Source organism: Epinephelus moara, chromosome 24 (genome assembly GCF_006386435.1).
Source record: "Epinephelus moara isolate mb chromosome 24, YSFRI_EMoa_1.0, whole genome shotgun sequence".
Classification (NCBI taxonomy): domain Eukaryota; kingdom Metazoa; phylum Chordata; class Actinopteri; order Perciformes; family Serranidae; genus Epinephelus; species Epinephelus moara.
In genome coordinates, this window is record NC_065529.1 from 39,604,897 (window position 1) to 39,628,606 (window position 23,710).

The 23,710-nt window shown below is 42.8% G+C and overlaps 2 protein-coding genes across 15 annotated transcripts in view; both read left to right on the top strand.

Annotated features, from left to right (window-relative positions):
• ece1 (endothelin converting enzyme 1) overlaps positions 1-9,898 on the top strand; it is a 38,138-nt gene extending 28,240 nt beyond the window's left edge. For both annotated transcript variants that reach the window (XM_050037833.1, XM_050037832.1), the window contains 9 exons: positions 1,762-1,872; positions 1,970-2,068; positions 2,232-2,309; positions 2,422-2,525; positions 2,854-2,964; positions 5,743-5,810; positions 5,909-6,099; positions 6,679-6,774; positions 8,895-9,898. In XM_050037833.1, the coding sequence (XP_049893790.1) occupies positions 1,762-1,872; positions 1,970-2,068; positions 2,232-2,309; positions 2,422-2,525; positions 2,854-2,964; positions 5,743-5,810; positions 5,909-6,099; positions 6,679-6,774; positions 8,895-9,071 (1,035 nt within the window). In that variant the 3' untranslated portion in view covers positions 9,072-9,898. The remainder of the gene's footprint in view (positions 1-1,761; positions 1,873-1,969; positions 2,069-2,231; positions 2,310-2,421; positions 2,526-2,853; positions 2,965-5,742; positions 5,811-5,908; positions 6,100-6,678; positions 6,775-8,894) is intronic.
• A 1,885-nt stretch (positions 9,899-11,783) lies between these two features.
• Positions 11,784-23,710, top strand: part of eif4g3a (eukaryotic translation initiation factor 4 gamma, 3a) — a 79,802-nt gene continuing 67,875 nt past the window's right edge. For 10 of the 13 annotated variants that reach the window (XM_050037812.1, XM_050037813.1, XM_050037815.1 and 7 more), the window contains exon 1: positions 11,785-12,386. In XM_050037812.1, the coding sequence (XP_049893769.1) occupies positions 12,223-12,386 (164 nt within the window). In that variant the 5' untranslated portion in view covers positions 11,785-12,222. Of the gene's footprint in view, positions 12,403-23,710 lie in introns of all 13 variants that reach the window. The other 3 variants (XM_050037817.1, XM_050037814.1, XM_050037820.1) reach the window with 2 other exon arrangements.

Here is a 23,710-nt window from a genome sequence, read left to right on the forward strand (position 1 = left end):
TGGCATCTAGCTGTACTTCTCCTGGTTAGAATTCTTTTAGTGTTTATTGTTCAGGAGGTTTTTACCGCTGAGATCTCTCTCCAAAACAACTGGACCTGGTGATTAAAACCGGTTAAAACACTGAATAAATCAGTGTTGGTGAATGGCCCTATTGAGAGCCAGCGTTTGTTTTGTCCATTCTGGGCTACTGTAGAAACATGGCGATGCAACATTGAGATCTCCGTGGATGAGGACCTGCTCCCAATGTAGACATAAACAGCTCATTCTAAGGTTACAAAAACATGACAACTCTTACTTTCAGGTGATTACACACTAAAGAAAACATACTTATTATATCATATTCCATTTCTGCCTATATACCCCCCCCTAAATCCTACCCACTGGACCTTTAATCGGTCTTTTTTCCTCGATTAATCGATTATTTGTTTGGTCATAAAATGTTAGAAAATGGTGACAAATGTTGATCAGTGTTTCCCAAAGCCTAAAACGACGTTCTCAAATGTCTTGTTTCGACCAAAACCCAAAGATATTCAGTTTACTGTTAAAGTAGGAGTAAAGAAACCAGGAAATATTCAGATTGAAGAAGCTGAATCAGACAATTATGATTTTTTTCCCTTCAAAAACTACTCAAACTGACTTATCAATTATCACGTTGGTTGCCAATGAATGTAATAGTTGACAACTCATCAGTTAATCAGTCATTATTTGTTGCAGTAGAAGTCTTCATTAGTCTAACTGGTATCTGGGATCCGAGATCCAACACACACAAAGTGCTGAGTGTGTAACTTGTGTGATGACTGACTGTGCTGACATATGGTCAGATCACAAATGCAGAAGTAAGGTGAAAGCATGCTGAGCTGCAGCACCACGGAGTTGGAGGCTAAGCTGGGGAAAGATGGATAGTAAGCTGGGGAAATCAAATCATTAAAGCAGCTCACATCACAACAGCAAAATAGGTGACAATAGAATAAAATAAAAATAGACTTCTCAAACATTATTAAACATTATATACATTAAGATGTGTGAGAACAGTCCGTTGTATCTGACATGATAAATGTTCTTTGCAGTAGAGTGGCATTTTTAGTGGCAGTTTTAAGTAGCAGGTTTGTCAGGTAGGTTACCTGTCCCACGTCTCGGGTCCCTCTCCTCTCGGACACTCTCTGGATCGGGTCTGTAATATCTTGTACAAGAACAGTAGAGCATACATATATTTAACTAATGCTCGGGTCGGTTAGGGTTGTGGGTCGTAATTTTGGACGTGTAAAGACATTTATGTTGCAGCTCCACAGCCAATAGAAAATGTAGGCCCCTTCTTCACATATAGGGAGAAAAACATCAATCTTACATTCATGTTTATCCTGTTCAGAGTGGTAGGAGGCCTCTATCCCAGCACGCATTAGGTGAGAAGTCGGAACGGATTGGCCAAACTGTCACACTGCTTTGCAGGAGAAACAGCAGTCTGTTACTAGACTGCATTGTCTTCACAGAAACACTTTCACGGTCTGACTTTCACTCTGCTACTGTTTCGCCATCACCACAATTTTCTCCACCTACACACGTTGCCCAGGGCTGAATGGTACAAGTCTACCCACGTCCTGGGAGATTTGTCACGTTTATTCTGGGAAATACAAGAAGTGACGAAACGGGTTGAACGAAATATGGCACACTGACAGAGAAATCACATTCCAGATGGTCTGATGTTATCTAACAGTGATGATGCATTTTTCCAACATGTCTTGATGTGTTGATCTGGTGTTGCAGAGCTGCACTCCACGCTGGAAGGTGTGTGTCAGTGACACAGACAGCGCCCTGGGCTTCGCTCTGGGAGCCATGTTTGTCAAAGCCACCTTTGCCGAGGACAGCAAGGCCATTGTAAGCCGTCTGAAAGTCCTTTCCTTCACAAACTGCCGCTCCTGCTGTGCGAGATGATGTGCTTTTATGACTTTCCTCTGTGTCTTCTGTGCTCCAGGCTGAGGATATGGTTGCAGAGATTAAACGGGCGTTTGAGGACAGCCTGAAGTATGTGAGCTGGATGGACTCGGAGACAAAAAAAGCAGCGAAAGAAAAGGTAGGAGGAAGATGTGTGTTTCTTTCCCAGGAAGTTTCCTACTGAAGCTTTAGGCAGACATTAACATCTGAATGAGCTCTGTTTTGTGTGCTGAGAAATACAGCACTGCCACCTGGTGTGAAAATGCGTCTTTCACAGTCTTTTTTTTTTAATTTGGTGACAGGCGGATGCAATATACAACATGGTTGGATATCCAGAATTCATCATGAACGGCACAAAGCTGGACAAAGTGTTCAATGATGTAGGTAAATGTGGAGCTGCGTCACATGTCCTGCCCATCCTGTCACTTTTATGTGTCACAGAAATGTCTCCCCACAACACAAAACTCATCACTTCTGATTCTTCTCTTTTAGTTCGAGGTGGTGTCGGAGCTCTACTTCCAAAATGTCATGCAGTACTACAACTTCTCAGCCAGAGTGACTGCCGACCAGCTGAGGAAAACTCCCAACAGAAACCAGTGAGTTGCTCCCTCTTCCCTTCCACCGCCCCGCCTGCCAGAGAGGAGGCTACACGCTCCGATGGGGACACATTCCCATCATACTGACTCAGCAGAATACGGCTGCCATCCACAAATGTTCCCAGGCAACCAACTTCTCCCCGCTGAACTGATCCTTGTCTCTAATTAGACGAGAGGGGGGAGGAGGGGACAGATGAGGGTTCCCATGCTTTTCAAACCCATCTGCAGTCAGCCTGGCACGACCAAGCAGGCGCTATAGATACTCTGAATCTGCTGTGACCCTTGATGTCAGCCTCTTATGGTGGTCCTGTGTTCCTTGTTTTTTCAGGTGGAGCATGACCCCTCCGACTGTGAATGCATACTACAACCCAACCAAGAACGAGATGGTGCTGCCTGCAGGAATTCTCCAGGCTCCGTTTTACAGCCGCTCGTGGCCTAAGTAGGTCTCCTGCACGACGAATCTGGATTTTATTAAAATATAAAAAAGGTTTATTGTCAACCAGAGTGGAAAATTGTCTTTAGTTCACAAAACCGTCAAAGCAGCGAAAGATAAAAACACCAGTGAAGTATAAAACAGCACTGGTAATAAAAAAACACAGCCAAGCGGCACCAGATGAAGTAATTGAACAGCTGTTTTTTAACTACACGTGAGAGCCCTGCGGTGTGCTGCAGATTTAACCTGATAATCAGACTGAATTGCCATTTTGTCTCACTTCATTAGCTTTTATTTTTATTTGAATATTCAATTTGATTTGATTCAATTTGAATTGCTGAACAAATCTGAGATGTGGGAACTCACACATAACAAGAAAGCACATAACCTCCAGTAAGACCACAAATTGTCACTTACACTTTGTTTTATTTAGATTAAACAAACAAGATAGTGAAATTTAAATGTGCTGGCAGGTGGATTTTGTTACCTTTGGACAGAGCCAGGCTAGTTGCTGCCATATGTTTCCAGTCTTTGTTCAATCTGAAGCAGGAGCCAGAAGCAAGTTAGCTTAGTTTAGCACAGACAGACATGAGAGTGGTATCAATCTCATCTAAATCTTGGCGAAAAAGTGAAGAAGAGTTTTTCCCATTTTTTTCCTTGCAAACTGTTGCTTATAAAGAAACAGTTGGTAACTTTTATGACAGTAACTTTTTGTAATATTTTTGGAAACTGATAATAAGACAGATAATATGTGAAAAAATTGTGTTCCTCCTTCTCGTAGTGCTTCTAATGGCATTTGCAAGAATCTGTGGCCACTGAAGGAAAACAACAGCAGAGGAGTCTCTAACGCAGCTGTCAATCTGCTCGAGAATTGGGGTCAAAGTGTCAAACAAGCCAGCGCTGATCAAATATGAATCAAGATTCTGTAACTGCATTGCCTATTTCTCGCCTCAGATGTTTACAGAAACATATTTTAGTGTACTGTTTAGCAGTAAAATGAGAAAGTTTGCTTCAGCTGGCTCTTGGTTTTCGATCCACTGTTTCCAACATGGTGGCCGGTTCACAAACTTTCTTATTTTCAGTTTCTGGAAACATTTGAGGCAGATCATTTTATAGTCACAGTTTAATAATTAGACTCTCCATGGTATGAACAGTGGTTACATGAGCCTCAAAACCAGCCACAACTCAGCCCTGAGCAGAGTGACCATCCTCTATTGACCAGTCAACAGACTGCAGCGTTCACAGCTCCACCTTTTAGTACAACAGACTGCAGCGTTCACAGCTCCACCTTTTAGTACCAGATCTGTGTGCTAGGTACCCCAACAGAAGGGGAACCAAAATGGGGACTGTAGGAATGATCCCATTGGTACCATCCACAACTTTTCACAGTGGAAACAGAAAAAAAGCACACCGAACTGTACTGAACAGTACTGCTCGGTGGAAACTGGGCTTTAGAGACTCCTCGGCTCTGATTGGTTGTTTTCATTCATGTGCAGTAGATTCTTGCAAATGTCATTGGAAGCTCTACAGCAGGGGTGTCCGAACTTTTTTGAACGGGGTCCAGCTGCTTCTCGCATCATATTGGCTATTAAAAGACATCCTGTACAAATGAGAAACAACCACATGCAGTTTAAAATTGGTCTGTGGGCCACAATTGACCCCTGGGCTGGACTTTGGACATGTCTGCAGTACAGAGACGGAGGTGCATGATTTATTCCACAGATTATCTGTCTAATGAACTACTGTGTGGACACAGTGACAGTATCAGCAAATATGGCAAAAGGTTTGTTTTTTGTAATTAAAATGTTATTTTATTATATTATTGCGTAAAATACCACGACAGTCAAAAACAAACAAACAAACAGGCAGGAAGTCTAGCGAACATAGACAGACATTAATACAGGATAGGCAGCTCTTCAGTCATGGTAGTGAGCCAGTCTTTAGTGCAACGTGTCTCTTACAAGTGTACTATTACACGATCAGATTTCTCCCTCCAGACATATATCCACTGAAGCTGTGCCATTGTTCATTAACCATATCATTTTTCCAACTGAATCTTCCTAGCATCTTTTCCCACGCAGTAGTTTCCATCATTTGAACCATCCACATATTCAGTGTAGGACTTTTAGGCTCCTTCCAACACCTACAAGTCAAACCACCGGAACGTCTTTCTGTCCGCCCGCTGGTGTTATTGTGGTCAATTATCCCCTTGTACTGCTGGTGGAGTTTTTTAATTTTTTCGCGGCACTTCATGTAGGAACCCTGGATTTCCACCTCCTACAGCTTGCAGGCAACAGATTGATAGACCTTCTCATTTCTGGTTGCGCCAGCCAGGTCCTTTTGAGGGGTCTTCTCAGTCCACAGAGTGAACAGGGCTTGCATTTCTGAAGCGGACCAGGTGCTTGCCATTGCATTTTTTTCTCTTCTTTAAACAGTAGAAATCGGCAAAGTATCTGCTGGCATTTGCAGCAGAAACATCACCAAAAGTCAGCGCAGAAACGTGACATCGCTCATTTGATGTCACCGCTACCTGCTCTAAGGCGAGCTTTTAAATTTTTGGACCCACTTCAGAGAAGGTCCATCTTCGGCATGTCTTGGGGTGGCTCAGCACGTCTAACCTGACAATGGAAACAAAAATCATTGCGGCATGGCTTTACTCTGCGTGGCCAAGAGCGTCAATGAAAAAACACATCATACACACAAATATTGAAAAGTTGTTGTCAAGGGTTATAAAGGTGTGCTTCATGTACATTTTTAAAATGTGTGACTTTGAATTCTTTTCAGAGCTCTTAACTTCGGTGGGATCGGAGTCGTCATGGGACACGAACTGACTCATGCTTTTGACGACCAAGGTTGGTAGAAGAGTTTTCCATTTTAAACAAAGATGCTAAATCTCATCATTCTCGTGATACTAAAAGATTTGTTGAATATTTCACCCTTTTATTCAAAGGGAGAGAATACGACAAGGATGGAAATCTGCGTCCCTGGTGGAAGAACTCTTCTGTGGAGGCGTTCAAGAAGCAGACGCAGTGCATGGTTGAGCAGTACGGAAACTACAGCATCAACAAGGAGCCTCTGAATGGACGACACACCCTGGGAGAAAACATCGCTGACAACGGTGGACTCAAGGCCGCCTACAAGGTCTGATGTCAGATAGGAAGCATGAGTGGATGTTTTCTTTATGTGATTAAATCATGGGCACAAAATGACTTTCTGTCACTGATGTAGACGAACGATTAAACGCTGCTGTGAGAGAGAGAGAGAGAGAGGAAGTTCAGGCTGCTGCTGTTATGTTTCCTATGGCAAGGATGTCAGATAGCACGTTCAGAAGGTCGGAAAACGATCACGCAGATCTGACATTAATCCCCGGCATTAGCTTATTCTCCGAGGCCACTGCGGGTCACATCCATTCATCTGTACTGGAAAAAGCAGGTTGTGTGGTTTACAGCGAAGCCTGGAAATGCAACAGGTGGTTATGAGTGGCCTTGTCAGCCTCTGGTTACTTCTTCACATGCACACATTCTTTCCATGTAATGAAAGGTCACAAGCTCTGAAGCAGAGGAGCAAATCATACGGAGGTAAAAGCAGCTTGTGGTATGTGAACCAGAGGGAAATGACACTGTGGATCTTCTTTTTCTCCTCTGTCTGTGTGATTATACACTTTTACATGAGCAGATCTATAAATGCATGTGTGTAACATGATCGTTTGTTGCTTTGAAGGCTTACGTGAACTGGATTGAAAAGAACGGCGACGAGGCCACGCTGCCTGCACTGGGATTGACGAACCATCAGCTGTTCTTTGTCGGGTTTGCCCAGGTTTGTATCCCTCACATTACCTCCTCTGACTCCATGATCCTGTCCACCTACTTCTCACTGTATTTCTTATGGCTTCCCCACCAGACATGTTTTAATAGACATGAAAATACCCTGATATGGATTTTTACACATCTGCGCCCTCGCCCTCTTTGAAAAAAATCCATAATCTATGAATATGCAAATATTGTTCATTTCCCAAGTTCAACTGCTGGGCACAAGATGCCTCCTGCTTCACTGAGGAGTCAGCTCTCAGTGTTTGTGCCCTGGAGGCTTCAAGTTTCCACATCACAGTTGTATAAGTTGCATACCGGACTGTGATTGGTTCCAGACTAGTTGAAAATCCTGCTCAGACGTACACGTGTCAGACTCAGAGTCAAGGTGAGCGCAGAGAAGCCTGAAAGAAGATGAATGCAGGAACAGCTTTCCACAACCCAGATTGCTAGAAAAGTTGGGACGCTATGTAACATGTACATAAGAACAGCAATGATTTTTTTTTGACATACAATGACGGAAATAAGTATTAAACACATCTTTTTTTTTTCCTCGAGCCATTGGTTTTAACTCAATCAAATTACACTGATGAAGAAATCGTAACATTTCAATCCTTAAAACGAAGGAATACTTTGCACAACTACTTTCAAACAGGTGCGTAGGAGAGGGACGAGAGGAATAAAACTTGTAGAAAAGACTCCTGCAGACTGTTTAACTAAAAAAAATGATGATTTTAATGCTGCAACGTTTCGGTTGCTAGACTGTTTGCCTGATGAAGGTCTGGTCACGGAAACATTGCAGTATTAAAATCATTATTTTTGCAAGTTAGTCAGTCTGCGAGAGTCTTATCTACAACTTCTATAACATTTAAATCTTTTAAAATGACGTGCAATAAAATGAAATGACACAAGAAAAAAGGAATTAAATGCACTAATTCAGATTTATTAAATACTTGATGAAGCCTTTGTTTACAGGCCCACTTGTGAATCTTGAGATATTTCACCTTCAAAACTTTAGCAATTAGTGTCCTCAGTTACCAAATGCTTACTGAGTGTTGTTAAAGGAAAAAGTGATGTAACACAGAGGTAAACACTCCCCTGTCTCAACTTTTTTGCAATGTGCTGCAGGCATCAAATTCAAATTAGTTTAGTTTATTTGCACATACATATATAGACAATACAGGGAAAACTGCATAATTGAATAAGAGATCCAGACTAAGAATTATTACAAAATTATTTAAGATATACAATTTACAACAACAAAAAAACACAAATTACAAATAAATCAATGAAGTGTTTAGAGTCTTTGCAAATTGGAGTCCTTTTCAGATGTTTTTTGAATAACAGTAATGTAGATGATGATTGTAGAGATGGAAGAAGGTTGTTCCAAAGTGATAGTCCTCTGTATTTTAATGAATATTGGTTAAGAGAAGTTCAACAATATGTAAGATAAAAGTCCATAGAGTGTCTTGTCTTGAGTATATCTTTACAAATAATGATAAAGTTTGAACATTAAATATATTGTCTTTAAAGTGTAAATTGAATATAGGTCAGAGAGGACTTGTGAATCATTGCATTCTGTTTTTATTTATGTTTTACACAGTGTCACAACTTTTATGGAATAGGGATTGTGGTGTCAAACTCTGCACAAACATTGTTCTGCTCATTCATTCATTCATTCACTCCGTAACTGCACAGGGGTTGCGGGGGGGCTGGAGCCTATCCCAGCTGACACTGGGCGAGAGATAGGGTACACCCTGGACAGGTCACCAGACTATCACAGGGCTGGCACATGGAGACAGACAACCATTCACACTCACATTCACACCTACGGACAATTTAGAGTCACCAGTTAACCTGCATGTCTTTGGACTGTGGGAGGAAGCTGGAGTACCTGGAGGAAACCCAAACTTCACACAGAAGCTCAGGGTTCGAATTAGGAACTCTCTTGCTGTGAGGCAACAATGCTTGCAAGAAATGATTGCTGATGAAAAATCATAATGAGCGATGTAATCAGTTCATGCCAGTCTCTGAAATCTCTTTAGAATTCATTGAAATCAACTAATAATTTTAAAGGACCACACAGAATTAATCCCTCATGTTGCGTCTCTTTCTTTATTATTCCTGCAGGTATGGTGCTCTGTCAGGACACCTGAAAGCTCACACGAGGGCGTCATCACAGACCCTCACAGTCCGTCAAGATTCAGAGTCATCGGCACCATCTCCAATTCACAGGAATTCTCAAAGCACTTTGGCTGCAAAGCAGATGCTCCCATGAACCCTAAACACAAGTGTGAGCTCTGGTGATGCGTCGTTGCTCTGCGCTGCTTATCAGCCAGGAGTAAAATGGACATTTGGGAGAGTAGATTGACAAAGTCTCTATGGACGGGGAATGCAAGAACCACTGAGAATCCAACTGCCTTGCCACTTAACGCTTATCGGGCTCCTCATCAGGACAGAATGTGCCTGCTCTGTGTGGAGGATCGCTATCTGCAGAGCTTCTCCACAAGAACTGCTGGTGTAGCAAATAGCTTTCCCCGACTTCTGAAGTAAAATGTTGCTATAAATGCGCTTTTCCAACACTGGAAACTCGACAGATGGTTACTACGGACAATGGGGGAACCACTCTCAGACTTTGTGAACTGTTTATCACGTATAGTGATGAACAAGCAAAGTGCTGTTTCTTTCTTCTGACCCTCTTCACTGTGCTCATGATCTGCTCCAGTTTACTTTTATTCTAGTTTATTTATGGTCACAGATTTTTATATGACAGTGAACCAGGGACCTGCAAGATGTAAGATGGAAAATTAAAATGCAACCCATATGGACAGTTTTATTAAGAATTTGTTTTTGAAATATATTTTAATACAACAGCAACAGTTTGTCAAACCCCACAAACTGTTACATTTATAGAGATATAGACTTGATATTTGGCACTTCATATCTGTGATGGAAGACCAACGCAAATTAGAAACAGAATGAAGGAACGGAGAAATTTACAGCAATAAATTGAAGTGAATCGACTATTTTTTCATTCAGACCTTCGTCATGAGACTGAGCTATGATGCGCCATAAACTGTTTTTATGAGAGTTTGTCACAAATTATTTTGTATAGTAAAACCAATCGTAAAACACGTTTGTCTCATGTGTACAGTTTGTTTAGTGGCTCCCTCCCTCTCCCTCTCTCTCTCTCACTCACACACACACACACACACACCTTTTAAAATGGGCGGATTATGAGTAAGTGGGCCCCTGGGCACAGTTATGCAAAGGCCCCGACAATGTCTTCTACATAGGAGCAAAACACAAAGACTTTGTAGTAATTTTGTGTCTCCTTGTGGTTGTTTTATGCCTTTGTGTTGTCATTTTTGGGTCTCTGAGATAATTTTGTGTTGCTCTCAGGTTATTTGGTTGTTGTTTTTTTGGTCGTTTTGTGTCCCTTTGTAGTTGTTTTGTCTCTTTGTAGTCCCTTAGTGTCCCTTTGTGGTTGCTTCGTGTGTCTCTGGTCATTTTGTGTCCCTTTGTAATCATTTTGTGTCCCTTTGAGGTTGCTTTGTGTCTCTCTCTAGTCATTTTGTATCCCTTTGTGGTTTTTTGTCTCTTCGGTCATTTTGTCCTTTTGAGGTTGTTTTGTGTCTCTGTATTCATTTTGTGGTTTTGTGTGTCTTTCTGTTGTCATTTTGAGTCCCTTCATAGTTGTTTTGTGTCTCTTTGTAGTCATTTTGAGTCCCTTCATAGTTGTTTTGTGTCTCTTTGTAGTCATTTTGTGTCCCTTGTAGTTGATCTGAGTCTCTTTGTAGTCATTTTGTGTCCCTTTGTGGTTGTTTTGTGTCTCCATAGTCATTTAGTGTCCTTTTGTGGTTGTTTTGTATCTTAGTTGTCATTTTGTGTCCCTAAATAGTCTTTTTGTGTCTCTTTGTGGTCATTTTATGTAAATTAACTGCACTTGTAGAGCACCTTTCTCATTGTCTGACCACTCAAAGCGCTTTAACACTACATGTCACATGCACCCATTCACATACACTGTCACACACAGGTGGCCGAGGCTACCAGACAAGGGGCTGCCTGCTACACAGTAACCATTCACACACACTCACACTGATGGAACAGCCATTGGGAGCAACATAGGGTTCAATATCTTGCCCAAGGATACTTCAAAATGCAGACTGGAGGAGTCGGGGTTGGAATTGCTGATCTTCCGATTAGTGGAGGACCCCCTGAATGTCTGAGCCACAGTGGCCCCACAGACGTTTATGTCCCAATGCGGTTGTTTTGCCTATTTTTGTAGTTATTTTGTGTCTCTTTCCAGTTCCTTTGTGCATCTTTATGATCTTTTGCGCCTCTTTGTGGTCATTTTGAGTCTCTCCCTGGTCGGTACATGTCGATTTAAGTGACATTTTGCAGGTGAAGGTCCAGGGCCCCCCTGACTCTTTTGGCCCCTGGGCCTGTGCCTACGTCCTTTCAGTAATCCATCCCTGCCTTTTAGTTGTACAGAAATGCGTGACTACATTCATACAGTACTCTCTGCCTCAGATTACATTAATTAACCAATCACAGTGAAATCACAGTGACTCACAGAGAAACTGTCTTGCAGACTTGCAGATGCGAGGCAGCCACGTGGACAATAGATGGCGCTAATAACACATGAATCCATGTTAGAGTGCTGCTGCTGGTGCAGAGTACAGGCCATGAACTATAATGTGAAAATATCTGAATACTGGATGTGAAATATTTTTGGCCATGCATGCACACAAATTACTGGGAAAAAAATTCAAACTCGAAAATATTTTATTTTTTAATTATTTTGCTTGTCATGTTAAAGCAATTGTCAATGAAATGTTAAGTTTTAAGTTTTAATGTCGTTAACTTAATTTAGGATTTTAAAATGACAAATTTAAAAAAAAGAAAAGAGACAAAATTCCTTATTTCAGACACACTGTGGACACGTGAACCTCGCACAGTATCCGTATCTGATTGTAGGTTAGTTGATTAGCCGAGCGAATCCGTAACTGGCCGAGAATTGCCGAATCATCTGTCCTGCCCGGACTGCTGGAAGCGGCCGCAACGCCATGTTGGCGAAGTCTCTCATCTCTGTGAGAAAAAAATGATAGAAAACATACGTGTCGAGAAGAAAAGGTAGATCGCCGAGGGAGGTTGAAGATCGCGGCGATTATTTGTATTGAAAGAAACGAAACCGAGCCGGATCCGCAGAGGTTCCGGACGGGCGAGGGAGGCTAAACCTCCCACCGTCCCCATGAATAGCACCGCTGATCCGAACAGCGACTTTCCATGAAAAAAAAGACGTTTGTGTTGCTATTCGAGCTTCGTTATCCCGGTTCGTTAAAGGGATTTGGGGCCTGCTTCAAGAATCTGCTACGCTTGCTCAATGCATGCAAGCTAGGCGTTGTTTGTATCAGTATTTATTAAGGTATTGTTTTTATTTGTTGATTTTTTTGCAATGAGTTTGCCACCGAAAGTGGTCCCCAAACCCGCCGCTGTCGCAGTTAGCGGACCTGGAAGTGGCCCCTCTCCGTCGAGCCAACTGCGGGCTACCCTGACCTCCGTGTCTCTGCCGCCGGGAGCCCCAACAGCTCCTCAGCCCGGCGCGGTGCCGCCACCTCAGTATCCTTTGACTTGGGTAACGTGGAATTTGCTTGTGATGTTATGCATTTCACCCCCCATTGTGACAGCAGCACACATTGTTGTTTTATTAGCGGTATGTAGCAGGGGTTTGATGCGGGGATGATGGTTTCGTTTGGAGGGAGCTGGGAGGGGAGGGGACAATTAGCTAGCTAACTATGCTAACGTTAGCTTATCAAGCCGGTTGCCAAAGCTAACGGAAATGTCAGTTAGATTTTCGGGAGCTACAACACTGATTCCAGCTACGGTTGTAATTGAATATAACTGTCATTTGAGCATAGTGGGTACACTTAAAGATAAATGAGGTGACATTATTCGGTGTATGAAAGCGCCATCACCGGCAGGCTATCAGGCTTTCCTCACCGGTTACCGGCTTTGTTCAGTTACCGTTGCTGGCTAGCAAGGTGCATTAGCTTAGTTACTGTGCCAGCCAGCTAACCGGAGGGTAGCCTCTGTGGCTAGCAAGTGCACAAGTCAGTGAATGCGACGTCGCAGAGCAGTAAAGCTTCACCCATTTTTTGGGGTGACGACCTGTGGCTCCATAATGGGGCCGATATTAGCCTGCACAAGGCCCTGTTTGTGGGAATTGCACTTCATTTCCGTTTTCACATGACATTAGGTTAGCTTTTAAGGAGGTGCTGCTGTGCACCTTGACAGGCCTGTCAGTGCCTGGGCCGGTGAGCTCCCAGCATGACAGCATGTATAAATTAGCTGTGAGAAAGTAGCCTGCTTGTTTATGGACTGTGAATGGCTTTGCTTTGCATTAGGAGTTTGTTTTAAACCATTTTAGGCAGATAAAATCGTTGAAATTGACATTACAGTACAATAATCCTCCCCTCACATTTTAGCTCCACAAGTATAAAAATGCAGTGTATAGTTCAGGCTTTAATGTCTAGGTTTGCACTGTCATTGCCCCAGAATACACCTTTATCTTTGAGTTTACACAGTGATCCACCAGCACTACTCTACCCTACTTTAGGTGGAGTGAAGTCACTGTGGTTATGTCACCTCCTGTTTTATTTACAGCATGGTGGCAGTAGTGTGAGACAGAGGATTAGGTTGACATCTCCTGCCTGCTAGTGGCAGAGAGATGTGTCTTTTGTGATCTGACAGGCTTCTGTTGTGGCTTGGCTTTGGGGTGTGATGTCTCAACCTGATTTCCTGCCACCCACGATCACAGCCTCCCCGTGTTTCTGACATCTGTAAAGGGCAGTAAGTCGCTGGTTGTGGCAGGTGGCAGTGTGAAACCCCGTCTTGCTTACAGTGCGTTGTGATGTTTTGCAGTTGTTGCGAGCACAACGCAGAGGATAATGGTGTCTTTATTTGTTGTGCTGTGCCCTCTTTTGACTCTCCAGGCTCTTGAAATTTGCTTAACCTACTTTCAGCTGTATAATGTGAAGTTCCTACCAGTTGAATACAGACATACCCTCTCCATTTACTTGACTGATGTCTTGTTTAAGGTGGAGGGGTACATAAAAATGACTAGAATCATGGGAAATACATCTCGGGCATAATTGATCTGTTTAGATTTTCAGTTTGTTCATTCTTTCTTATCTTAGCTTCAGCACAGATTAAATTGATCAGTCTGATTTTGTTGTGGAATTTCTGACTCCTGTTGTAAAAGTTGTCACCATCGATCAACTGATCTATGAGTACCTGTGACCCAGCACACACAGGGACAAACCTGTGGCAGACAGCCATCAGACAGGACATATCGTACGATAGCTGGTTACCTCAGTTCTCCTTGCTATAGTTGTTTTTAATGGCATTAAGAGATCAGTCAGTCTGGCTTTTTAACTACAGTTTTACAGAATGTGTTCAGGGGTTGGAGATAATTTGTTAGTACAGTTAAATTGAATCCAAAAGATCCAACGTAAGGTTTATAAGACATTCTGTCCCCACCTGCATCCACATGGGGGTTGCAGGCAAATGCACTTGTGAGTACACTGATCTCATGCCAGTTTGTAAGGTTCACTTAGCTAATGTACATTTAATTCAATCCAATGCAACAGCCATGCAGTAAATCCTACTTTCGTGTATTTAAGCATATTAGGTTTGTAGTTGCAGAGATATTGTTTCAACTATGTGGTCAATTTAGAGTTTGTAGTTTCTGTTGAATTTAATGGGATTATATTAAATGTTCAATGTCTTTCACTATAATAAAAAAAGTATGACTTTTTTCTTGTATTACATAACCATCTGTGCAGTAGGTGGGAGTTAACAGAAAGGATAAATTGTTCCGTCATCAAAAGAGAATGAATTCGCAGGAAGCTTTGTCCTGGTACCTCTCTGTAATTTCCAAGGTCCCCCTGATGGTCCCTGGACCCTGTTTTAGACAGCACTGCATTTGATTTTCATGTCTACATGAAAACTGACCCTCTTGAGTGTCGCCACTTGTCTGACCTCTCACTCTCTCCAGACCTCTGAGGTCAGCAGTGTGGGAGCATGTTATGCCTCGTCTGGCCTGGTCGCCTGATGTATGGGAATTCCCACTCGGGAGGATGTTGCTGTGTGTGTTTGTGCGAGTCCTGAGCTGACAGGGGGGTTCAGAGAAGCAGGGTGGGGAGGCGCGTATGTGTGCAGTGCCGGGGGTGGTGGGGCAGTTTGTTTCTGTTCCTGGTTGCCAGAGAAACACCCAGCGCATGCGTCTGCTGCTGCACTTGCCAGACAATGGCAGCGCTGCTTAGCATTCAGAGCGAGAGGCCAAGGTGGCGCTTCCCACCATCTGCCAACAAAGGCCCAGGTCACCCAGCCTGCCTCAGCCCTCCCTCATTTCCTTCCATCCCCCCACGGCTCACCTCACCCCACTGCTGGCCCAGCTGAGAAAACTGAGGGCTTCTCCCCATTCCCCCGTGCACGTCTCCCCGGGCACCCCCTCCAGCCCCTCAGCTTTCATGGTACAGCACTTTCATCTCACTCCTTTTTCACACAGCTTTTTTTTTTCCAACTCTTCGTCCTCATGGTTTGGACAAAATGATGACAGCATGTGCCAATAAGAAGCAGTGAAGTTTAGGGTAACCTGTGAGCCAGACATGCAGTCACAGCCAGTTTGAGATACGTCTACGTCATGTATGTACCCAGCTGGTTGGTCACACAGCACCGTAGTCCTGTATTTTAGGACAGGTGTGTGCAGCCTGCATGACAAGATATCCTCATGAGCATACTCACTGTGGGATGTTATAAATAAACTGCTGAGTTGTTATGAGCCAGCATGCAGGACTGTTTTTTCCAGAGAGGGAGTGGCCTGTTGAGGAAGACATTCTGCACACTGTCAGAGCTCTCCCAGTGTTTTCATCTGATATGACACTTCCACATTATTAAGGATGTTTTGTTGTTCTACTCAATCTTTCAATCAACACCTGAATTCACTCTGGAAAAATCTTTGCAGATACAACCAGTAATTGTTGAAAAACAGACATTTTTCTGATCACACTCACTTTGCCTTCAACTGTTATTACAATATTTAGTATGTACAGTGAACTCTGTGTTTGGAGATCCTTTCCACCCACACTGTGATGCTGTAAGGTCGATGGTGGAGTTGAGAACGTTCACATCCTCTTGTCAGCAAGTAGTGCTACAGCAGTTGCCAATACGGTGCTAATATTTGTGTTGGAACAAGGTTTTATGCTTCGCCTCATAAATGTACAAATGAAATATTGCATGTACTGTGAGAAGACACCTCAGCCAAACAGCTGTGTAATCTGTATGCAGGTGAACTAGGTTAGTAAGTGCAGCACAGTACACAGCGGAGCAGTGCAAGCAAACTTAAGTGCGTTGTCACAGGCAACTGGACTTGCGTCAGTGCAAGTTTAGCGACCATTTCGTCCCTGTTCCCTTGTTATTGTTGGTGTTAGTTATTTATTTAAGTTCTCTGTTGTTGCACATTTCAGAAGTTTTTTTTTCTGCAAAACAGAATCTGAAAAAATAAACATTTCATGATAAAACTCACCTTTGGAAACCAGAACCAGGTTCTGTTTGCCGAAATCATCATGGCAAGTGTTTTTGTCAGCTGGGTCCATCTTCATTGTTGAGGCTGGTGGTACTTAAGACAGGGTATTGTTACTCCAGTCAAATGATACCTGCATTCAGTCCTTTTCGTACCCAGATCTAGAAAAATAAATGGACTATTTGTGTGGTTTAGCTCATAGCCAATCACTGCAAGCATTCTAGCAACCTGTGATTGGCCCACTCCTGCAGCAGCTACAACCCATACAGTCTGTGGTGTGATGAAGTGGACTGTGGTGTATTCAGGGTTGGAAATTATCTTTTTTGTCCACCATCTACTTTGGCTGATGGATCCCAAAATCCACCGGCCACAGATCACAATTGGTTTTTTTTGGCTGGTGGGTGAAGCAAATCTGGCAGCCACTTACGTATTTAACCAGCATTTGGCTAGCGGCTGGTGCTAATTTCCAGCCCAAGCATTAGGTATTTAACAGAGTTGGTAGATCAGCGTGCCGAAAGGCCACCTACACTTTTGAAAGTGTGGCGTCTGGTGGGATTTTATGCAACTGAATGCTTCTATTCACATGATGGTTATCAGATGAAGTAGGAAAAAAGGCATCAAATGAAGTACTCTATTGCAGTGGTTCCCAACTGGTGGGTCCATTCTGAATGAACCACAAGTGACTCACAAACATGTCAAGTTTGTACAAAAACAGACTTTATTTTTAGGTACAGTGAATTTCCAGCACAGAGCTTTTACTTTGAAGTGCTGTTTCCTGCTGTGAATAATGGACAGCTACTTGACAGAGACAGCAAACTGGCTCAACGACATGGCCAAACACAAGTATGACACTGAATGTATTAAACTGTGTTGACTTTGAATGAATGACTAAGGAGAAACCTGGATCCTGTGGCTAGACCAGTTGGGAACCACTGCTCCACTGGTATCGATATTACTAGTACTCAGCCCTGGCTAAGTCCAGCACTGCTTCTGTTTTAAACATAAACCTGTAACGGGGTGATAATGTAATCCTGGCTGCTGTTCCTGACGACTGGCCTGTGTTTCTGCTTCCACCGCAGGGTCTCCTCGCAAACTGTTCACTTCTTGTTCTTCACGATATGGCTTATATAATTTATCACCTATGTCTGACTCATACAAAGTCATCAAACTTTGTTTTTTTCATACTTTCTCAAGTTGTTTCACAGAAAATAGCTGTCACTGCAAAAATAAGGTCATGTTGGCGTCCACTGACTGAATAACAGGAAGTATTTTCACATTTTTTAATGCACCTTGGCAGAGTGGCAGAGATGTACAACAGACTGTTCAGCCTCATGGTTGTCTTAAGACTGTCACTTGGAGAAATGACACCAGCAGACTGGCTTTAAAGATACTTCTTTATTACACTCAAAGTGCCTCAAGTAATTGAAATCCAAAATAAGTGGCAACTTGTGTGTGGATTTAGACATTAAGTAGTGAAAAAACATCCATTACAACTTTATTTATCCTGAGGGAAACTGGAATTTTTGGTATTTATTTACATATTTTCTGCATTTACCTACTTTTAAAGTGCAGACGGACGGTCTCTCTCCCTAATTTTAAAACCAAACATGGTCTGAGCTGCAGATATTTAGAACCATTGCTTCTCAAGATTTGGCTTATTAGAGTTGAATCCACCAACACACCACCTATCGTTCATACTCTAGTGAAAGAGCAATCTCAGCAACAGCAGGCAGGCAGTGAGAGGTGTGTGTGTTTGTGTGTGTGTGTGTGTGTGTGTGTGTACGTGCAAGCAAGAGTGGCCAGTGGGCCAGCAGGGAGAAGGAGGGTTTGTGTCTGCACCATCTGGGCCGTCTCCACTCACTTCCTGTGCCTCCATGCTGAACCCGCTGCACTGAGACTTCCAGGTAGCCTGTGTCATTCAAAGGAAGCGTGGTATTTTTAAATGTGTGCCATATTTATGTGACACAAGACTCTTTTTTTCCTGCTGCAGCAATGAAATTGCTTATGTGTTATTATGTGGCAATCCAAACATCACTGTTTGATTTAGGTGATATTTGTCTACAGAGCGGCTAAGTCAGCAAAAACAAAGCTCACCTCTCACTCTGACAGAACCTCTGTTGCCTCTTTTGCTTGGGATATTTCATGTGATTCATTCAGGGGTGAGGCTGGTAAAGGGACAGTTCACCCCAAAATCAGAAATACATATTTTTTTCCTCTTACCTGTGGTGCTATTTATCAGTCTAGACAGCTTTGGTGTGAGTTTCCGAGTGTTGGAGATATGGCCGTAGGGATGTCTGCCTTCTCTTGAATATAATGGAAGTAGATGTCACTTGGCTTGTGGTGCTGAACGTTCCAAAAAATTACATTTGAAAAACTCAACAGCAATGTCTCTTTCCAGAAATCATGATCCAGTTACTCAAGATAATCCACAGACCTTGTTGTGAGCAGTTTCATGTAGGAACTATTTTCTTTCTACCAAACTACACCTGCCTAACCGAACCACCGCTGATGACAGCACGAGATGTTAAAAAATTGATGGCGTCCTCCTCGGCTGAGGGCTAATGTTAGCTAGCTCAGTGGTGCTAGGTGAGGTAGAAGTAGATGCACACTTCTTCTGGATTATGTTGAGCAACCCTGTCATGATTTCTGGAAAGAGACATTGATGTTGAGTTTTTCAAATGTATTTTTTGGTACTAACATCTAGGTATACCATAGGTACACACAGATATCAACACACGTGGTACCCACATGCCTAATCATACATGCCACCCATGAATGTGTGTGTACCCAAACATGGACACATAGTTACCCACATATTTATGTGATCAATAAAGAACAAGAAAAGATAGACATCTCTACAGCTGATATCTCCGACACTCTGTAACTCACACCAAAAGAGTCTAGATTGATGAATAGCACTACAGGTAAGAGGAAAAATAGGTATTCTTTATTATTTTGGGGTGAACTGTCCCTTTAAATACACAGCTGTGATTTATTAGTTTAATCGGTACTAGCAGATTACAGTTTATTGAGCTGCATCATCGTCCTGATCACACCCCTGCTATTTTCCAAGGCTGTATTTCCTCCTGTCTTTCCCTTTCTCTCCCCCTCACACACACACACTCAGCACATTAGTGGCTTTACAGTAAGCTAATGATGGAGCAGGAGCCACAGAAGCTTTTCCCTCCTAAATGAGGCTTACAGGTCACTGTATGGTCAAGGGACAAGGAGGAGTGGCTCAAGCTACTTTATGATCTCCTCAGATAAGAAGGGGCAGCATGGACTCGATTTAGGCTGCGGCGGCAGACATGTTTTAGACCTAATTTTCACCTTGTCAACAGTAAGATACATGGCAGCTTATCCTTGTGTAGGAGGGAGGAACCCCGGTTGAAATGTGAGCGGATTTTCCATGGACATGTGCGTACAGTCAGTGTCATAAGAAATCTTTGGTCTTGGTCTGACGTACTCTCAATCCTCCGTCATCTGAACGCTGCATTTCTTCTCATTCCAGCGAGAGTCAAATGTGAATCTCACCATTGGTGTAGTTTCGGATGTTGCAGGTAATTTTTCAGCCACTCTCGTTCCCCGGAGCAGTATCACTGTTGCAAGTCTGTAAGTTGACATTGTGCTCGCCCTCTCTCCTCAAGCAGAAAATTAATGGAGATCGAACTAATGACTAATATCTAATTAGTGCGGTCAGCCACTTTCATGCTCGTGCCTGATACATGCAGAAGAGCTTGACTGAGAAGAGTCTGCTTCCATCTGGTTACCTGGCCACCCACATGGAGGGCTTGACATAAGTGATGTTTTACCTCGGGAAGTTTTGTTTTTCTCAGTGGGATCGCCTGGATGTGACTGAGCATGAATATCAGAACACTGGAATATCTTCAGCTCCAGCAGTCGATCTTTACTCTGCAAGAATATATACAGAAACCTAGATTTAGTGATGAACCCATATGGGGATTAGTAGCCAACAAACTGAAAATGCTTTTACTATCAAAGTGGAATGTTGTTACAGATTGTGAAACAAACAAGCATTGAGGCACAGAAACCGAAGATGTCCAGAGGGAAAACAAAACTGGATCAGTTGTTCAATTAAACACATTTCTTGCTGTGTTGCTTAAACGTCATTTTGCTTTGGAATAGATTTTATGCTCATTATTGCCTTTTAAATTTCACTCAAAACATGATATGCAAGATTGTTTGAGCTGAAGGCACCATCATAGAGATACAGTGGAATGAGAGTAGAATGGACACTTCCACTCAACTCTAATAGCAGGATCATCAGAGCGGTGGCCATTTTTGTTGGTATCATTGCCATTGCAAAGAACTGTGACCTTTTATAGCAGGATAACTTCTGTATAAACCAACGCACGGCAAGTCACTAAACATGGATGTTTAGAGAGAAATGGATACAGTGTTAGAGACAAGGCCCCTTCATTCCTATGAAAGTTGCTCAGTGGTCCATGGAGCCAAAACAGTTTGTCTTGGTAGGTGTTGAATTACCTGGATTTCTGCATCATTGGGTTAAAAAATATGAAGAAAAGACCTGACGGCCAAGCCAGCTACTTCCAGTCTGGCCCTCCCAGGGTTTCTGCAGATCCTTAAAATGTCTTTAAAGGAAGTAAATTCATTTATCTCAAAATAAGGCCCTAAATAATATGAAATGTCTTAAATCAATCTGTCAAAAGTCTTAAAAAATGCAATGACATGAAGTAAGATTTTCTGCCTCTTTTTTTACTTCGCATGGCAAAATCTCAAAATAAATGGCAACATATTTTTTTTAAAAATTATTACTGGATACCTCTTACATTATTATCACACTCATGTTTTGTTTCTGGGTTAGATGCTCAGAGCAGAGGATCTACTGTCTGCTAGCTAGCTATCACTGTACCCTGGACAACAGGGAATTTATGTTTCAGTTTTTAACCCTGATAATACAAAAAAAGAAACAAAAGAAAACAAAACAAAAGAAACACACTGCCAGCTAAAGAAAAAACGGTACAATTACACTCCAGTTCCTAATGTGTCCATAGGAAGGTTGAGGCAGAGAGATGGCATCCATTGGATAAAGACAATAAGTGGTCAGGAAAGGTCTAACGGAGACATAGTGTTCTGGTAGATTGAAGCACAGTGTACAGCCCAATGTAAGGGAGTAGTCCAATGTGGTTTGTCGGCTTGACTCCTCATCCTTTTTATGTGTTCAATAAAAGGTCCCCAAATTTTAGAAGACTTGATGAGTAAGACAGAGTGTACCAAATTTCCTCAAGATGTAGACAAGAAACCATGTCATTCAGCCATTTTGTAGACAGTTGGCTGTTTAATTGACTTTAGAGCATTGCTGAAACCATTACAAGGCAGTACGTTAAAGGCTCAATGTAACTTTATGTTGCAAGTTTTCAAAGTCAGCACGATGGGAATCAAGGCAGTGAATTCTCACATGGAGATTTAGAAACACAAAATCGTCAAGAAATCCCGCCAACAAACGTCAGGTATTTCCCAGTTGAGTTCGACCCTCACTTCTGCCAAAAGGCAAGTTGTGTTGTATGTTACAGCATTTGGGCAAATTGTCCGAAACCCTAAGTAATTGGAGTCTGTTCATTTTTTTTCTTCAGTTTTGATTATCGTAAATTTGGTCCGAAGTTTCCTTCCAATTGGCATTAAAAAAGTCTTAAATTTAACTTACCTTTAGCTGTCGAAACCCTGCCTCTGCTTACTTGAATGGGATGAAATTATTTGTCGCACAGCTCTTATAGAGTGTGTGTTGTCACCATGGCAACTAACAACAATCACCGTTTTCTCTCCTACTTTGTGGCGTGACAAAATTCTGCAGTGACTACAGGTGTTTACCTCCTGAGATAACAGAAATCTGCATGCTGGCTTTGAGCCATTTAAATATTCTCTTCTTTGAGCTATTTGGCTGCAGTTATAAGACGATGAGGTCTGCCAGAATCCCTGCAAGAATTCTCATCTTACTCGATCTTTTTTGCTTTTCCCGCCCTTGCCGCTGTTGACAACAGCCCCCTGACCTCCAGGTGGGTTTGTTCCTGTTGCTTTAGCAGGTTGAACCCTGGCTTCACCGGTGCACATCATCTCGCTGCCTTCCCTCTGTTTACAGTCACCGACACAGTTGCCAAACAGCGGTCATGGAGCTCAGACCGATCAGGTTGCCTCACTGTTGAGAGCTCCCCGCTTCCTGTGTCGTGCTGTTTCTGTCCCCCACCAGACCTGGGTCAAGAAGCATTTGAGATTAAGACTTTTCATTTCTCACTTGCTTTGTGACAAGAGATGTACCGCATTTTCAGATCATGACAGGCGATCTGTGAATCTCTGAAAAATATATTCAACTTCCAGAGGATTTTTTTTGTTTTTTTTTTGTTTCAGTCTTTCTGGTAATTGCGCTGTTTGCTAAGATGTCATGTGTCTGATGCTTTTGGCACATCAAAACAAAAGATAAAAAATCCAAACACTGTGTTGCCCACAGCTCAGTATTATTTTGTGCTCCTCCTCACCTAAACTGTCATGCCAGTGTGAAGAGACTGAGCCTCTAATTACTCCTAATTTCTGTGTGTGTGTGTGTGTGTGTGTGTGTGTGTGTGTGTGTGTGTGTGTGTGTGTGTGTGTGTGTGTGTACTGACTGTGTGTGTACTGACTGTGTGTGTTGGAGGGTGGGTGTGTTGTTTTTCCAAATTCCCCAGCAATGAAACAGATAATGCTTCCTGCTGTGCTTCTGCTTTTTGAATCTCAGCCCTCTTTTTAAAACGATTCTTCCCTCTCCTTATCTCCCTCTCCCCCTCTTGTGTTTTCGGGTGCGAGTAGCGGTACTGGCAGGGGGCCAAGAGAGATGACGGCCCCTGCAGGCAAGGACAGAGTAAACTAGCTTAAAGGGGCCAGTTTATTCCGTCAGAACAGCTTGTCGGATGGTATGATAGCTTTGGGAAAGCTTTCCCGCCCCTCCCCACATGCACCTTTTCCGACGTCGGATTAGCGGGCGTCCATTCCTGTAACTTTCCGAAGTTTACAATCTGACATTGACGCCCACTTAGTGGCCTGATTGGCCAGCTGTGCGGAGGTTAGAGAGTATGCCCGGTTTGAACTTCTCATTAGTTACACAACTGTTTGTGCCTCTTTTCATGCGTACAGCCGAGTGCAGCACAATGAGTTTCATGCTGGAGTGACTGTCAGAACATCTGCGCTGATATCCGAACTTTTAAACGATACTGCATTCGCCCCCTTTCTTCGTGATAGCTGGTATTTGAACGACTCCAAACACTTTTGATGTACGTCGTGGTTGGACATGTCATACTTCTTTTCCAGCATTACCCGGCCCTGAGGGGAGAGGAAGGCGTGATTTGCGTGA